At 41.2% G+C, this 17029-nt stretch overlaps 1 protein-coding gene across 1 annotated transcript in view; it reads right to left on the bottom strand.

The window, feature by feature from the left end:
* arhgap42a (Rho GTPase activating protein 42a) overlaps window positions 1-17029 on the bottom strand; it is a 356591-nt gene that overhangs the window by 47926 nt on the left and 291636 nt on the right. Inside the window, exons 11-14 of the mRNA XM_048533512.2 lie at window positions 11137-11215; window positions 8691-8727; window positions 6121-6183; window positions 1498-1572 (exon numbers count right to left, since the gene is read on the bottom strand). Of these exons, the coding sequence (XP_048389469.1) occupies window positions 1498-1572; window positions 6121-6183; window positions 8691-8727; window positions 11137-11215 (254 nt within the window). The remainder of the gene's footprint in view (window positions 1-1497; window positions 1573-6120; window positions 6184-8690; window positions 8728-11136; window positions 11216-17029) is intronic.

The raw sequence follows: 17029 nt of genomic DNA, 5'->3' as shown, positions 1-17029 counted from the left end.
TGGGTTGTACATGGGAGGTCCTTCAAGAGGTAACTGCACTAACTGGTCCAGGTTAAAGACAAGTGTCATCACAGTAAGCTGTATGTGAAATGTGCACAGTGACCAACCAGGTGGGAAAGAAGTCCTGAATACAAGGCATCTTGGCCACATTGTTGGTAATTACAAATTGATTACAGTCATCTCTGTGAACCAGAGATAATCAGAGATGACCTTAAGAGCATTACTGATAGGTCATAATTCATGAAGACAATCCTATCTCATAAGTTGCAGAAGGGCATGAAGCTATCTTTTTCATATTTATTAACCTTGAAACTGTGACTATTAACTAACATGCTCTTATATGCAATGCTGCATTTCTTGGGTAAGGTAAGGGGATGGGCTGGGGCTGGGAGCAGGGCTTCAGTAGTCCAACTGAATTTATAATCTCCTACCATCTTTGGACAGGATGGCTTGTGCTGCACATATGGGAATAAAGTCTACCATATTAATGGTCCATGTAAAGGTATACCCTGGCCTTCCATGTTGGAGTCTTTCACGTTCCACTGAATGGAGGGCTATGCTAAATTGTTATTTGTGTGAGATGCAAATTGCCACACCTTAGAAATGTTTCTTCTCTGCCATGAGGCTATAGTCTTGAGGCCTCTCAGATTCTTGCTTCTTTTCAAGGGCTAGATGCCCTAAAGGATGGTTACTGGGTGACAAAGTAACAATATAGTCTCTGTAACCATGGATGATGACTCCATTATGCAAATCTCTGACTGAGGCCGAGTCCAGACACAATGCAACCCACTCTTCCACAAGAGCCATCGTGGACCAGACAATAAGTCTCCTAAGGATAAGGTTCTAATGACGGATTAGCCCTTGTAGTGCAGTCCAGATGGAGTGTACTGTATAATCTTAGCATGTTGTGGTCAGCCCAACTGGGGAGACTGTCCAACAGGCAAAGAAGACATGTGATATGTTTATAAGAGCTGGGAAAATTACAGATATCTTCAAAGAAGAAAAGTGGAGACATTGACCATGAGGAATGTCACATTCAACTTTATGGACTGGTTCAGCATCGAGTGCAACAAGCCAAGAAAGATTAACTGATGACCAGTTCCAATCACTGTGAGTTGGGTGAAGTGATCAATCATGGACTATCCAGTTGTTGTTGTTTGAAAGGCTAGGTTCTATTGGCGTGAAAAAAATCGACAACATCATGCATGTTTTGGTCTTATCTACATACAAGAGATGTTCTGTATGATAGCTTCATGTTTTAAGAAGCAGATCTGCAATGAATTAACTGTTACCTACACACAGCTAACAAATGTATCGAGGCATTCAGGAATATACGAAACAGATCACAAATCTATGCAAAACTTTACAGCTGTGTTTAATAATCATTGAAAATCTAGGAATAAGTTCTTAAAAACATACATAATCTGACACATATAATGAAAAATATGCAGTGTATAATCTGTGCAACTCCTTTTGGGAATTGAAGAAATGTCTTACCAAATACAGTACTCATCAGCTTCTGCACTTTGGAATTTACTCCACTCATTCTGTACAGTCCCATGGCATTAATACCTTTGAGAGATAATGTCAATGTTACAAACATGGAGAAATCATGTGAATCAACAAGTCCTTTCACAGAAATTATGAACATCAAATTGAATGTTACTAAATTCCAACAACTAAACAGTGAAAAATGATAAAAAGTTACATGGTTGATTTTCTGTTATGCAAAATTACCAGAAATATTAAATTTTTTAAAAAAGCAGGACGAGTAACATCAGTGGAGAGGAGCACAGAGTTATCATTTCAAGTCCATGAGGCCATAAGAAATAGGAATAGGAGGAGGCCCTTCAGCTCCCCAACCCTGCTCCATCACTCAAAAGGATCACAGCTGATACAACCTCCCTAACATCCACTTTCCTGTCATTTTTCCAAAATCATCGGTTCGTCGTTGATCAAAAACCTATCTCAACTTTAACATACATGAGAACTCTGCTCCCAGCTCTCTGAGGCAAGGAATTCCAAAAAAACTTAACCTTCTGAGAGAAGAAATTCCTCCTCATCTCAGTGTTAAATTGGTGCCTCCTTAGTCTGAGACTTTTGCTCTCTGGACCTAGACTGTCCCATGAATGGAGACATCCTCTCAGCATTTACCCTGTCAAGGTCCTTTAGGAGTCTGTATATTTCAATGCAATCACCTCTCCAGTGAGTAAAGTCTGAACTTGTTTAGCCTTTGCTCAAAAGTAAATCCCTCCACACTGGGGATCATCCGAGTGAACCTTGTCTGAATAGTCTCCAAAATAACAATTTTTCCTTAAGTAAGGGAAGGAAAACAAAGCTCACAGTACCCCAGATGTGGTCTCACCAGCACCTTGTACGGTTAGAGTAAGGCTTACTCTTATACTCAAACCCCCTTGAAATAAAGACCAATATCCACTAGCTTTCCTGATTATTTGCTGCATCTGTGAATATGCACTTCCCAGTTCCTTTGTATTGCACTTTTCTGAAGTTTTTCTCCATTTAAATAATGATGTTTTTCATTCTCCCTTCCAAAATGAACAAATTTACCTCTTCTCATGTCAACACCATTTGCCCACTTTTCACCCAATTACTTAACCTATCAATTTCTCTCTCGTAACAAGCCTTCCACCTATGTTTGTGTCATCTACAAATATGGCTACAGTACATTCACTTCAGTAGCTTACAGGTCGCCAACCTGAAACAGAACTCCTTAGCCCCACTTGCAGTTTCCTGCTCATTAGCCAATTCTCTGCCCTTGCCAGTATGCTATCTCTAACAGCATGGGCTTTTATCTTGTGATTTCACCTTTTGTAGGTGAATGCCTTCTCAATGTCCAAATAAACCACATCCAATGGTTCCAGTCTACTCGCTCTGTTTGAGATTTCTTTGAAAAACTTTAATAAATTAGTCAAACACTGTTTCCCTTTCATGCTGACTCTGCTTGATTACATTATGATTTTCCAAATGCACTTCTAAATTTTCCTTAATAATGGGTTCCAAATTTTTCCAATAGTAGATGTGCAACTAAGCGGCTACCTCCTTTTTGCCTTTTGAATAGGGGTGTCACATTGGCAGTTTTCCAATCTCTGGCTCTTCTCCAGAATCAATGACTTTTCATCAGAACTGTTTCTGATGAAAGGTCACAGACCTGAATTCCTAACTACTTCTCACTCCACAGATAGTGCCAGACCATAAATTATTTTTAATTAAGTAAAATTGATTTTACATGCTATCTGAAATCATATGCCTGACTTTCCTGTTTTTATTTCAGATTTCCAGCTTCCAGTTTTTTATTCCTTTTCTAATTCTTCAAGTCATGTTTGTAGAACAATTGAATGAAAGCTCTAGATGATTATAGTATTCACCTCAAAAAATTGGTTTCCAACAACAACAGATGTTTTATTTGCATAGCTTGTTGTGCGACAAATATCATAGATTTACCTCAGCTGCCAGTTTAGAGGCAATATATGGAGATATCTGGCACTAATAGTAACAAATCAAGCCCTGAGCCTCATCTTGCATTCTCACATCCTTGCTTGCAAGGTGAATATTAGTTTTGTCAATTCTTGATAAACTGTGTTCAACTGTGAGGTACAGATGTGATTGAGCAGTATGAACTTTGTAATACTGAGGTACACTTCCCACTGGTCAGTCATGGAGTGGCACTCACATGATTGTAGTGACAGGTGCTATATATGTGCCCTGGAAGAATAAGGTGCATGATGGGTTTGATAAATTGTTTTGAAAGGTTCATATAACAGTGTTAATAACAATTCAAAGTGTGACTAATTCATGGTGGTGGAAAAGTGTACATCCCAGAAAGGACAGATGGAAAATCAAACAAAATGAAAAATACCAAATAGATATGAATCAATCTGTGAGTCACTAATTCTATTTCAAATTATGTTGAAAACTTTGGAGGCAAAGTCAGTCAATAGAAACTCACAAAAAAAATTAATATCTATCTGCGATAACGAAGTGTGGAGCTGGATGAACACAGCAGGCCCAGCAGCATCTCAGGAGCACAAAAGCTGACGTTTCGGGTTCATCTCTGATGAAGGGTCTAGGCCCGAAACATCAGCTTTTGTGCTCCTGAGATGCTGCTGGGCCTGCTGTGTTCATCCAGCTTCACACTTTGTTATCTTGAATTCTCCAGCATCTGCAGTTCCCATTATCTCTAATATTTATCTGTATTCGTACCAGTAATATTTTTCCATAATACTGTGATTGATATGAAGTTTAAAAGATCTATTAAGCTCCAAAACCAACAGGGGAACTAAGAAGAAAAAAAATTTGCTGATTGGCTTTCAAACAATGCATTTGTAAATGACAGGTAACAAAGTGTGGGGCTGGATGAACACAGCAGGCCAAGCAGCATCAGAGGAGCAGGAAAGCTGACATTTCAGGTCTAGAGATAATGTGAACTGCAGATGCTGGCGAGTCCAAGATAACAAAGTGTGAAGCTGGATGAACACAGCAGGCCAAGCAGCATCACAGGAGCACAAAAGCTGACGTTTTGGGCCTAGACCCTTCATCAGAAAGAAGGGTCATTTTCTGTAGAAGGGTCTAGACCCGAAACTTCAGATTTCCTGCACTGCTGATGCTGCTTGGTCTGCTGTGTTCATTCAACTCTACACCTTGTTATCTTCGATTCTCCAGCATCGGCAGTTCCTACTATATCCGAAACAATTTATTAATGGTAAGTATTTTGTGAACTGAATTCATAAAAAAAATTATTATAACTGCAAAATGAAACTTTCAATGCAGCTATGCAACATCTCAATGAATTTTGACATATGTGACTGTAAATCTTCCTTTAGATTCTACAGCTGCTCTGCACAGTTTCTTTCAGATACCCTACAAAGAAATTCTGGAGGCTTGGTCTCCTCATGCTGGCAGCAATAAGTTGAAATGAAGTTTCAACTGCCTAAAAATTTGCATCAATCTATTTGCACCATCAACTGCAACATGTTTCAAGATCCAATATAATCATTCCCTCCATCTCCTTCCAACTCCATACCTTCCTTTTACCCCACCTCTTGTTGGGTATTTATCATACCTTCTGGCCTTCTGCTGTCTGTTGCTGAAGGTTCTGTACTCAGCAGAGGACTTAGCTTTTACTCTTTAAGTCATTCAACATGATGTTGAACTCTTCTTTTTCTGTCACTTCTGCCTCTGTACCTATTTCTTTTGACAGATGTCCAAGAGACCTCTTCACCCACCTCCAACACGCTGCCTCCAGCTGGACGCTTCCCTCTTGCCTTTTACCCACACTTGACTAGTTCATTAATAATTATTGATGTGACACCCAGCCCTTTATTGGTCCCTCTCACCTATACGAGGCTATCTCCCACTGAACTGACTGCACTCTGTGTGCAGATACAACCCTGGCTTTGTAACTGAGCTTGCCAACAAGGGTGGTGCTGTTGTCTTGCCTACTGCCCTCTACATTGTGGAGTTTGAGCGCAAATTCGCAGTCACCTTGTCCTCTCTCTCCCGGACCATGATCCCATTATTGAACATCGAGCTATTGGTTTCACAATCATCACTAGCTTAATCTCACACAGGGATGGCCCTTCCTAGCTCTCACCTCATAAACCCCCATCTGCATTAGGTATCTCTGGAACCAATCCCTTGTTCTTAGAAAATATTTCAATCTCTCAAATTCCATCTCCGTTCCCTGACGTTACATTTTCAGAGCCCATCAACCTCCCGATCTTGAATTTGGAAATGCAGAAGGCCTTACAACCTCATTGTTTCATTCCGATACTGTAGCAATTGTTCCCCTCACTCAGTTCTTCATGTGTTTCCGATCATCCATTTCCCCTTTCCACGACACTGCTATGAGGTCTTTCCCTCTCTGACTCCTGTTTTTCTCCCTCTTTCTGCTCTATTCCTCATGCTATCTCTTTCCTCTCTAATCCCGATGTTCTATTTGGTGAAACGTATCTTCAGTGCTGCTGAACCTGAAATAATATACTTGGATTTGACTCAAAGTATGCAATGCTATTGACAATAAATTTGTGACTTTAAAAAAATTGCCTGTTGAGGAATCATTGCTTACAAGTACAGTGTGAGAAACAGCAGTCAATCTCATACCTCGTGCCTCCACAGCTTCAATGCACTTCTTTACAAAATTAAAACCTGCCTCATTAAGGTACACTGTAAAACAAAATTGAGTCCCTTAGTTTCACAACTAAACATTCAATAAATTCAGGAGAACAAACATAGAAATTACAATGTTGCTCTTGTTAGTCATGCATCTGAAAATAGTTTTCAACATTAATTGCATTTTAATCACTTTTCAGTAAATTTCCAGCAGAACCTTTAAACCTAAGCCTATGTTTTAAATTATTAAAACTCCCATGTTGACTTGTGCTGGCTGTATCTGCTGTTTTATGGAATGCGACATAAAATGAATTTGCTAAATATTCAAATAAGAGGCAGTTAATGCTCTTTATTCCCAATGATAAAGAAACATTGAACAGGCTTTAAATATATTTGAACTGCAAGTTACGTTAACCACCTCAGAATGTTCCTTTGCCAGCAGTCCCAAATAACTATTTGAGAAAAGATTAACATAATGCATAATGAATGAGGAATTAAAGGGAAAGACTCAAAATCAGTAACACTTTTCAAAAGAAAACTCTAAACAGTTATAAGGAATTACTGGTGACAGACAAAAATACTGTAGATGCTGGAATCCAAGGTAGACAGACAGGAGGCTGGAAGAACACAGCAAGTCAAACAGCATCGAGAGGAAAGCAGCAGTTATGTTTTGGGTATATTTCTCCAAGACCTTAAGAAGTACAAAACATTGATTTCTCCTTTCCTCCAGCCTGGCTTGCTGTGTTCTTCCAGTTTTCAGTTTGTCCACCTTCTATAAAGAATTATTGAGCTAGTTCCTCTCCGCTTAGCAAGTATTTTTAATTAAGTAAAATTGATTTCAAGTCCTGTGTAAGATAAACATGACACTGCCAGGATGCAGTGGCAAATGACAGGAAAAAGAAACGTTAGATCCTGGAGTTTTTAAGAGTTACAAAATACAGTGTGAGGTCTATGCATACACATGTGAAAGTCTACTGGAAGTGCATAGAGCAGGTGGGTCATTGCATCACTCAGCATACAAAGCTGATTTGTGATGTCAGCATTCCAGTCATGTTTTCTTTTAACCTTGTAGAGATAAATGTGCATTTAGCTGCAGGGAGGATTCCTACCAGGCTTATTTAAAAGGATCATTACCTATTTAAGAGGTCAATTGCTGGATAGTTTCTTTTGTTGTGGTTATGAATCTACAACTGTTTACTGTTTTCTACAGTTGTTTCAACTTGCACAATTCAACAGGAGGTGATTTTTTAAAAAAAAATTCATCCAGAGGATGTAGGCTATGCTACTTTGAGGAAGTTATTGCCCTCCCTAACTGTCCTTGAGAAGGTGGTGGTGAACTGCCTTCTTGAACCATTGAAGTCCATTTGATGGTAGCACACCTACAATGCTGTTAAAGAGAGTTCCTACATTTTGAGCCAGTGGCAATCTAAGAAGGGCAATATCTTTCCAAGTCCAAATCATGAATTTTAAGAGGAATTTGGAAGTGGTGGTCCCATGTATCTGCTACCATGTCCTTATAGCTAACAGCAGTTGAGAGTTTAGAAGGTGCAATCTAAGGAGACTTACAGTCACAGATATTGACAGGCTTCTCATTGTCTTCACGATGTGTGTACAAACCAATTTCTTCTAGACACAGGTGCACAAGCAGGCATTCTAGTTTTAATGCAGTGTATTTTGGAGAATGAACAGAGAACACACAACTATTTGAGCAAAACATTTAGAACCCTACTTTATTTTAGTTGTTTAGAAGCATGGTTCTGTTGAGATTGAAGTGTTATGTTTGCTTATTCAGGTAGATGCAAAAGATCTCATGGCAGTATGTGAATGGGGGACTTCCTGTAGCCAAATTTATCTCTCAGCCAGAACCATAAAAAGATTGTTGTTGAGCTCATTGTTGCTTGTGGAGCATTGGCACATGCAAATTATTTGCCACATTTGCCTACGTAACAGTGTCTTCTTTTAAAAAAAATATTGATTGTGAAGTGCTAATGGAAAGCTGGAAGGTTGAAAGTCTGTTTACACTTTTGGCTGACAAATGGCAACAAGACTTTAAAAAAGAAATTGCTGGAAAAGCTCAGCAAGTCTGGCAGCATTTGTGGAGAGAGAGCTGAGAGAGCTTAGAACTGGAGGAAGGGTCACTTGACCCGAAACATTAACTCCATAGATGCTGCCAGACCTGCTGAGCTTTTCTAGCAATTTCTGTTTGTGTTTCTGGTTTTCAGCATCTGCAGTTCTTTTGATTTTAACAAATTCTTATCTATTTAAAGTATAGAAGTAACAAACTGTGTTTGATATACCATCAACTCCACATAATTAGTTATTTTGAAATATCAAAAAGCATGAGATTTATGGTGTGAATTGCACATACCTGTGACATGATTTGACATGTACTGTTTGGTAACCTATGACAATATGTTTTAATACTTGACTGCTTTTTAACAGAGTTGCAACTTTATTTTGCTTGTATTCGTTTAAAATAAAGAGCTATATATGACAATCTTTAAAAAGTGTGTAAGAAATAATGTTAATGCATGTATTTCTGAGAAGACTAAGTTACTTACATTCTTCTTTCTTGCTAAGAGGTGGCAGAGTGTATATCTGAAAAGAAATATATTATCCACAATTTGATAATTTTGACAAAATACCAAACTGCTGGGAATAATTTTTATAATTTGAGCTAAAATTTCAAAGTGAGCACAAAAAGCATAGCAATAATACTGAAACAGATTATTTACTGTGCAATATTCTATGAATGGAAACAATCTGAAAATTTTCCATGGGGTTCATCTGACATATTGTTTAATCTGTGTTACAAAAAGCTAATAGATCTATTTACTCTTAAACTGAAAATTTAAAACAGGAATAGTCTAACTAGTGTGTATTAATTAAAAAAGAACACACTATTGGTACTACTTCAGAAAATCCAGAAGCGGCCCTGACACTTTGCTGTCACTTTGATTTACAGACTGGATCTGGAACAACAGATAGCAACCAGCTAGAAACTGATGTCCATTTCAAGCCCACTGACTCCCACAGCTACCTAGAATACACCTCCTCCCACCCACCCTCCTGCAAAAATTCCATTCCCTATTCCCAATTCCTCCACCTCTGCTGCATCTGCTCCCAGGATGAGGCATTCCACTCCAGCGCATCCCAGATGTCCTCGTTCTTCAAGGGCTGCAACTTACCCCACAGTGGTCGAGAACGCCTTCGACCACGTCTCCCACATTTCATGCAACACATCCCTCGCACCCCGGCCCCGCAAAAACCGCCCAAAGAGAATCCCACTCATCCTCACATACCACCCCACAAACCTCCAGATACAACGCATCATCCTCCGACACTTCCGCCATCTACAATCCGACCCCACCACCAAAGACATTTTTCCATCCCCACCCTTGTCTGTCTTCCGGAGAGACCACTCTCTCCGGGACTCCCTTGTCCGCTCCACACTGCCAACCAACCCCACCACACCTGGCACTTTCCCCTGCAACTGCAGGAAGTGCTACACTTGCCCCCGCACCTCCTCCCTCACCCCTATCCCAGGCCCCAAGATGACTTTCCACATTAAGCAGAGGTTCATCTGCACATCTGCCAATGTGGTATACTGCATGCACTGTACCCACTGTGGCTTCCTCTACATTGGGGAAACCAAGTGGAGGCTTGGGGACCACTTTGCAGAACACCTCCGCTCGGTTCGCAATAAACAACTGCACTTACAAGTCGCGAACCATTTCCACTCCCCCTCCCATTCTTTAGATGACATGTCCATCATGGGCCTCCTGTAGTGCCATAATGATGTCACCTGAAGGTTGCAGGAACAGCAACTCATATTCCGCTTGGGATCCCTGCAGTCCTATGGTGTCAATGTGGATTTCACCAGCTTCAAAATCTCCCCTTCCCCCACCGCATCCCAAAACCAGCCCAGCTCGTCCCCGCCTTCCTAACCTGTTCTTCCTCTCACCCATCCCCTTCCCCACCTCAAGCCGCACCTACTAACCTAATCCCACCTCCTTGACCTGTCCGTCCTCTCCGGTCCAACCGATCCCCTCCCTACCTCCCCACCTACACTCTCTCCACCTATCTTCTCCTCTAACCGTCATCGGTCCGCCTCCCCCTCTCTCCCTATTTATTCCAGTTCCCTCTCCCCATCCCCCTCTCTGATGAAGGGTCTAGGCCCGAAACGTCAGCTTTTTTGCTCCTGAGATGCTGCTGGGCCTGCTGTGTCCATCCAGCCTCACACCTTGTTGTAACAGATAGCCATTTTTCGGTTTCCCTTTCCCAAATTTTCTGATCGCATTTCAACCATTTGTTACCACTCTGTTTTGCACTGCACCTTACAAACGTAATTTACAATCTGGTTTTCTTTTGTAGACTTTAGGGTGTGGAATAATTCGCTTTGTACATTAAAATACATTTTAACCAATCAGAAGCAGGTTTGTAAGGTTCTGAAAACTTGATTCAAAAGCCATAAACCATTTTGGGAAGCTGAATTTTTGCCTGTCGCCTAATTAGGATCTCCCTTCTCTGCCACCCATCCTTCTAAAAACAGGTTTGAAAGATTCAGCTCAACGTGTCCAAACTGGAAAAGCAAATATGGAAATTATAAATTATGTTACAGGACAAGAAATTCTGCTGGCCGGGCAAATTACTTCAGATATCTATCAAGGACAATTTTTATTATTTCTCTTTGTCTGCCTCTGAATAATTGAAACTGCAATACAGCAAGTTGTATGTGATATATATGCCTAATTGGGGAAGCAGCGAGGAGGACTTATGCATAAACTGAACACAAGCCCTGCTCAGATTGGAGGATCTGAGGGGAGACAGGAGCAAAAGAGGAACGGCTTAGAACAAAATCACACTTCATTTCCCTTTCTCCCCTTTCCAATCAGCATTATCTTCAGGGCACTGATAACACTTAGGATGCTATAACATGTCCAACACAGAGACAAATATGACAGGAGGTAATACAGATAACCATTTCTCTTATATAAAATCTCATACTGGCTCTTTTCCATCCATTGCTTCTAACCAAAGTTTTCTGTTGGCTTCAGACTGAGCTTGTAGTGTTACAATGCCATGCCTGCAAAAAGTAAACATATATACAAAGAAGATTTTAAAATATTTACAGGAATTTTCATTTTCTTGTTGTATTGAATTTCAATATTTACACCAAATTTCAGTAACTTCAAACCCAGCACGACTTAAGCACAACATTTTTGCCATTGCAGTAATTATATACATTGACAATTGCTCAGCAAACTGCCCGAGCACAATGCTCTCCATCACCCGTGCCAACTATTCACATGGCTTTACCAGTTGAGATTATCTACCCCTTTGCACAGAAGTGCAGTGATGTCTTTTTTCTTTATTCATTCATGGGATAAGGGCATCTCTGACTGGGCCAGTATTTATTGCCCTTCCCTAATTACCCAGAGGGTACTGAATAGTCAACCACGTTGCTGTGGGTCTGGAGTCACATGTAGGCCAGACCAGGTAAGGATGGCAGATTCCTTCCCAAAGGACATTAGTGAACCAGATGGGTTTTTCCAACAATCGACAATGAATTCATGGTCATGATTAGACTCTTAATTCCAGTTATCTATTGAATTCAAATTCCACCAGCTGCCATGGCGGGATTTGAACCCGGGTCCCCAGGACATTATCCGGTCTTTGGATTAATCATCCAGTGATAATACCACGAGGCCATTTCCTCCCCAATACTTTATGTTTTATCAATAAAAATAATATAATGACTCATTTGACATCATTGAGCAAGTACATCTGTGTCATTCTTTTATCTAGTACATCAGGCAACATTATGGTTTCAAATATAATGACTAAGATTGAGTGGGCCATAAAAAACAATGGGAAGCAGCTGCAACTACTTCCATGCTCCAATCTTGTCTACGGCTATTTCTTTGCATCATTTTTGAAGAAGGCTCCTCCAGAATTCCTCCTGCACAATCCCAACAATTTTCCACTATACCCTCTGTACTCTTCTCTGACATGAAATACAAGGAGCTCATAGACCACATTTTAAATCGAAAATCAAGGGCATTTGCTTTGTTCTTCCCTACAGCCAACACCTTCACCTTCTTCACCTCCACGATTCCATAGTACCTCTCCACCCTCACCTCTGCAGTTACTTCCTTTACTCACAAAGACTTTTTTGGCACTTTCTAACCACACTATTTATCACCCAATATCCCTTCAGGGGCCTTGGTCAATGAAAGAAAATAACTAGATGTGGTCTTTATGTCCTCTGCTCCTTGATCCTACTGAAAATAGTAACAGTTCCCCTCCATCTACTCTCTATACCTGTCATGATTTTTTAACACCTTTATTGAAGGTGTTATTAAAGAGAACAGCTAAGCTTTGTAAATCTATCCTGTTTGCAATGCTTTCATGTCCTTCCTAAAGTATGTTGTGCACAGCAGGATAAAGTACTCCTGCTGAGATTAACTCCGACACTTCCGCCATTTACAATCCGACCCCACCACCCAAGACATTTTTCCATCCCCTCCTCTGTCAGCCTTCTGGAGAGACCACTCTCTCCGTGACTCCCTTGTTCGCTCCACACTGCCCTCCAACCCCACCACACCCGGCACCTTCCCCTGCAACCGCAGGAAATGCTACACTTGTCCCCACACCTCCTCCCTCACCCCTATCCCAGGCCCCAAGATGACATTCCACATTAAGCAGAGGTTCACCTGCACATCTGCCAATGTGGTATACTGCATCCACTGTACCCGGTGCGGCTTCCTCTACATTGGGGAAACCAAGCGGAGGCTTGGGGACCGCTTTGCAGAACACTTCTGCTCAGTTCGCAACAAACAACTGCACCTCCCAGTCGCAAACCATTTCCACTCCCCCTCCCATTCTCTAGATGACATGTCCATCATGGGCCTCCTGCACTGCCACAATGATGCCACCCGAAGGTTGCAGGAACAGCAACTCATATTCCGCCTGGGAACCCTGCAGCCATATGGTATCAATGTGCACTTCACCAGTTTCAAAATCTTCCCTTCCCCTACTGCATCCCTAAACCAGCCCAGTTCGTCCCCTCCCCCCACTGCACCACACAACCAGCCCAGCTCTTCCCCCCCGCCCACTGCATCCCAAAACCAGTCCAACCTGTCTCTGCCTCCCTAACCGGTTCTTCCTCTCACCCATCCCTTCCTCCCACCCCAAGCCGCACCCCCAGCTACCTACTAACCTCATCCCACCTCCTTGACCCGTCCGTCTTCCCTGGACTGACCTATCCCCTCCCTACGTCCCCACCTATACTCTCTCCACCTATCTTCTTTACTCTCCATCTTCGGTCCGCCTCCCCCTCTCTCCCTATTTATTTCAGTTCCCTCTCCCCATCCCCCTCTCTGATGAAGGGTCTAGGCCCGAAACGTCAGCTTTTGTGCTCCTGAGATGCTGCTTGGCCTGCTGTGTTCATCCAGCCTCACATTTTATTATCTTGGAATTCTCCAGCATCTGCAGTTCCCATTATCCCTGCTGAGATTAAAGCAGGTTCTGTGATGATTTATTGTATCTTTTTTGTGTTATTTTTGTACCATACCTCAGTTTATGAAGATCACGCCTTATTAATTACTTTCACAAACTGTCCTGTCACTTTCAACACTTTGTGTACAAACATCATTACATTCCATTGTCTTTTATCATTATTCTTACCAAAATTAAACTTCACCTGTCATTTGACACCCAATTCCACCAATCTGTCAATGTCCTCTTGATATATATCACTCCTCTTCACAGTTCACAGTAGTTCCAAGTTCTGTGTGATTTGCAACTTTTGTAATTGGTTCTGTACACCTAAATCCTGAGTTATTCATTTTGATTTACAAAGGCAGCGGACTCAATGTCCATTCCAGGGGAATTCAACTATGCATCCTCCTCCAATCCAAACAAAACAAATGGTCATTGTTATCTGCTCTCTTCCCTGTCACTCCGCCAACTTTCCACAAAAGCTGCTTATTCTATGGGCTTTAACTTTGCTGTCAAGTCTGTCATGTGGCATTTTATCAAATGCCTTTAGAAATACACCATATCAACCTCATTACCTTCAAAAACCCCTTCTGTTACCTCATGGAAAAAAACCCGACATTAGTTAATTTGTTCTTAATTAGTCCATGTTTGTTGAAGTGACTGTTAGTTTTTATCTTAAATTATTGCTTTTAAATGCCTTTCCACCACCGAGATTAAATTGACTGGTTTACAGCTGCTGTGCTTTTCCCTGCAAACCATTGTTGAATAAGAGAGCAACAGTTGCCAGTCTCCAGCTCTCTGTCACCTTCCCCGTACAGAATGAATATTGCAAAAGAATTGTTAAACTTCTGCAATTTCTACCCTTCACTCAATATCCTGGGATACACTTCATTGACTTCTGATGACTTACTACCTTTAAGTACAACCAGCCTTTCTAATACACGTCAATTTTTAATCCGTCCAGTGCCTTAACTACCTCCTTTTTCGAAGACATTAGAAGCATCCTCATCCTCAGTAAAGACAGATGCAAGGTACACCTTTAACATATCAGCCATGTCCAATTCCCCAAATTGGTCGTAACCTAAATCTACTCTTATTTTTAAACACATTTTACGAAGTATATGTCTGTTGAAGATTTTTGGATTTCCTTTTATATTTGCTGCCAATCTTTTCTTATACTGTCTTTTAGCTTCTCTTATTTATTTTACACTACCCTTCAAAACATTTATTATCATTGTTCGTTTTTTTGCAACATCAAATGGATATCTGTCAATATGCACTTCTTCTCTGCTTCATTTGGCCGTCTGTCTATCCATCTTCCTGTTTGTCTCTCTCTAATTATCCAGAAATCTTTCACTTAGGTTGCCTAACTTACATGCTCACAGGATGCAGTTAATGTACTTTCTCTTTAAAGACAGGCTATTGTTCAAATGCAGCTGTGCCCATAATTTTAGATTCCAAATTAGCTGCACCAAATTTACTCACAGCTTGTTTAAATTGTTCTCCTGTAATTAATTATTTTCATTCTGGTTTGGTCATTGTCCTTCTTCATAATTAACTTAAAACGTATGATATTATGATCACTGTCCCTTCAATGTTTCTCAATGAACATAGAACATAGAACACTAGAGTTCAGTACAGGCCCTTTGCCCCTCGATGTGGCGCCGACCTGTGAAACCAATCTGAAGCCCATCTAACCTACACGATTCCATTATCATCCTTATGTTTATCCAATGACCATTTAAAAACCATTAAACTTGGTGAGTCTACTACTGCTGCAGGCAGGGCATTCAATAATTTACCAGTGGTAGTCGTGGAAGTGGAATCATTAGTGACATTTAAGCGACTGCTGGACATGCACATGGACAGCAGTGAATTGAGGGGAATGTAGGTTAGGTTATTTTATTTTTGGATTAGGAATATTCCACGGCACAACATCGTGGGCCGAAGGGCCTGTACTGTGCTGTACTTTTCTATGTTCTATTCCACACCCTTACTACTCTCTGAGTAAAGAACCTACATCTGATATCTGTCCTATATCTGTCACCCTTCAATTTAAAGCTTTGTCCCCTCATGCTAGCCATCTCCATCCGAGGAAAAAGGCTCTCACTGTCCACCTTATCTAATCTTCTGATCATCTTGTATGTCTCTATTAAGTCACCTGTTAACCTTCTTCTCTCTAACAAAAACAGCCTCAAGGCCCTCAGCCTTTCCTCATAAGACCTTCCCTCCATACCAGGCAACATCCTGGTAAATCTCCTCTGCACCCTTTCCAATGCTTCCACATCCTTCCTATAATGTGGCGATCAGAACTGTACGCAATACTACTACTGCGGACGCACCAGAGTTTTGTGCAGCTGCAACATGACATCATGGGTCCGAAACTCAGTCCCTCTACAAATAAAACCTAACACACTATATGCCTTCTTAACAACCCTATCAACCAGGGTGGCAACTTTCAGGGATCTATGCACATGGACACTGAGATCCCTCTGCTCATCCACACGACCAAGAATCTTACCATTAGCCCAGTCCTCTGTATTGCTGTTACTCCTTCCAAAGTGAATGACCTCACACTTTTCCACATTAAACTCCATTTGTCACCTCTCAGCCCAACTCTGCAGCTTATCTATGTCCCTCTGTAACCTGCAACACCCTCCGCACTATCCACAACTCCACCAACTTTAGTCTCATCTGCAAATTTACTAGCCCATCCTCCTACGCCCTCATCCAGGTCATTTATAAAAATGACAAACAGCAATGGCCCCATAACTGATCCTTGTTGTACACCACTAGTAACTGAACTCCAAGATGAACATTTCCCATCAACCACCTGCCTCTGTCTTATTACACCTAGCCAATTTCTGATCCAAATCGCTAAATCACCCTCAATCCCATGCCTCTGTATTTTCTGCAACAGCCTGCCATGGGGAACCTTATCAAACGCTTTACTGAAATCCATATAGACTACATCGACCGCTTTACCCTCATCCACCTGTTTAGTCACCTTCTCAAAGAACTCAGTAAGGTCTGTGAGGCATGACCTACCCTTCACAAAACCGTGCTGACTATCCCTAATCAAATTATTCCTTTCTAGATGATTATAAATCCTATCTCTTATAATCCTCTCCAACACTTTACCTACAACTGAAATAAGGCTCGCTGATCTATAATTACCACAGCTGTCCCTCTTCCCCTCCTTGAACAAGAGGACAACATTTGCTATCCTCCAGTCTTCTGACACTATTCCTGTAGACAATGATGACATAAAGATCAAAGCCAAAGGCTCTGCAATCTCCTCCCTAGCTTCCCAGAGAATCCTAGGATACATCCAATCCGGCTGAGGGGACTTATCTATTTTCACACTTTCCAGAATTGCTAACACCTCCTCCTTATG

The sequence above is a fragment of the Stegostoma tigrinum genome, chromosome 6 (genome assembly GCF_030684315.1).
Source record: "Stegostoma tigrinum isolate sSteTig4 chromosome 6, sSteTig4.hap1, whole genome shotgun sequence".
NCBI classification, from domain to species: domain Eukaryota; kingdom Metazoa; phylum Chordata; class Chondrichthyes; order Orectolobiformes; family Stegostomatidae; genus Stegostoma; species Stegostoma tigrinum.
The sequence above is the reverse complement of the archived record's forward strand: the minus strand, read 5'-3'. Positions and strand labels throughout refer to the sequence as shown.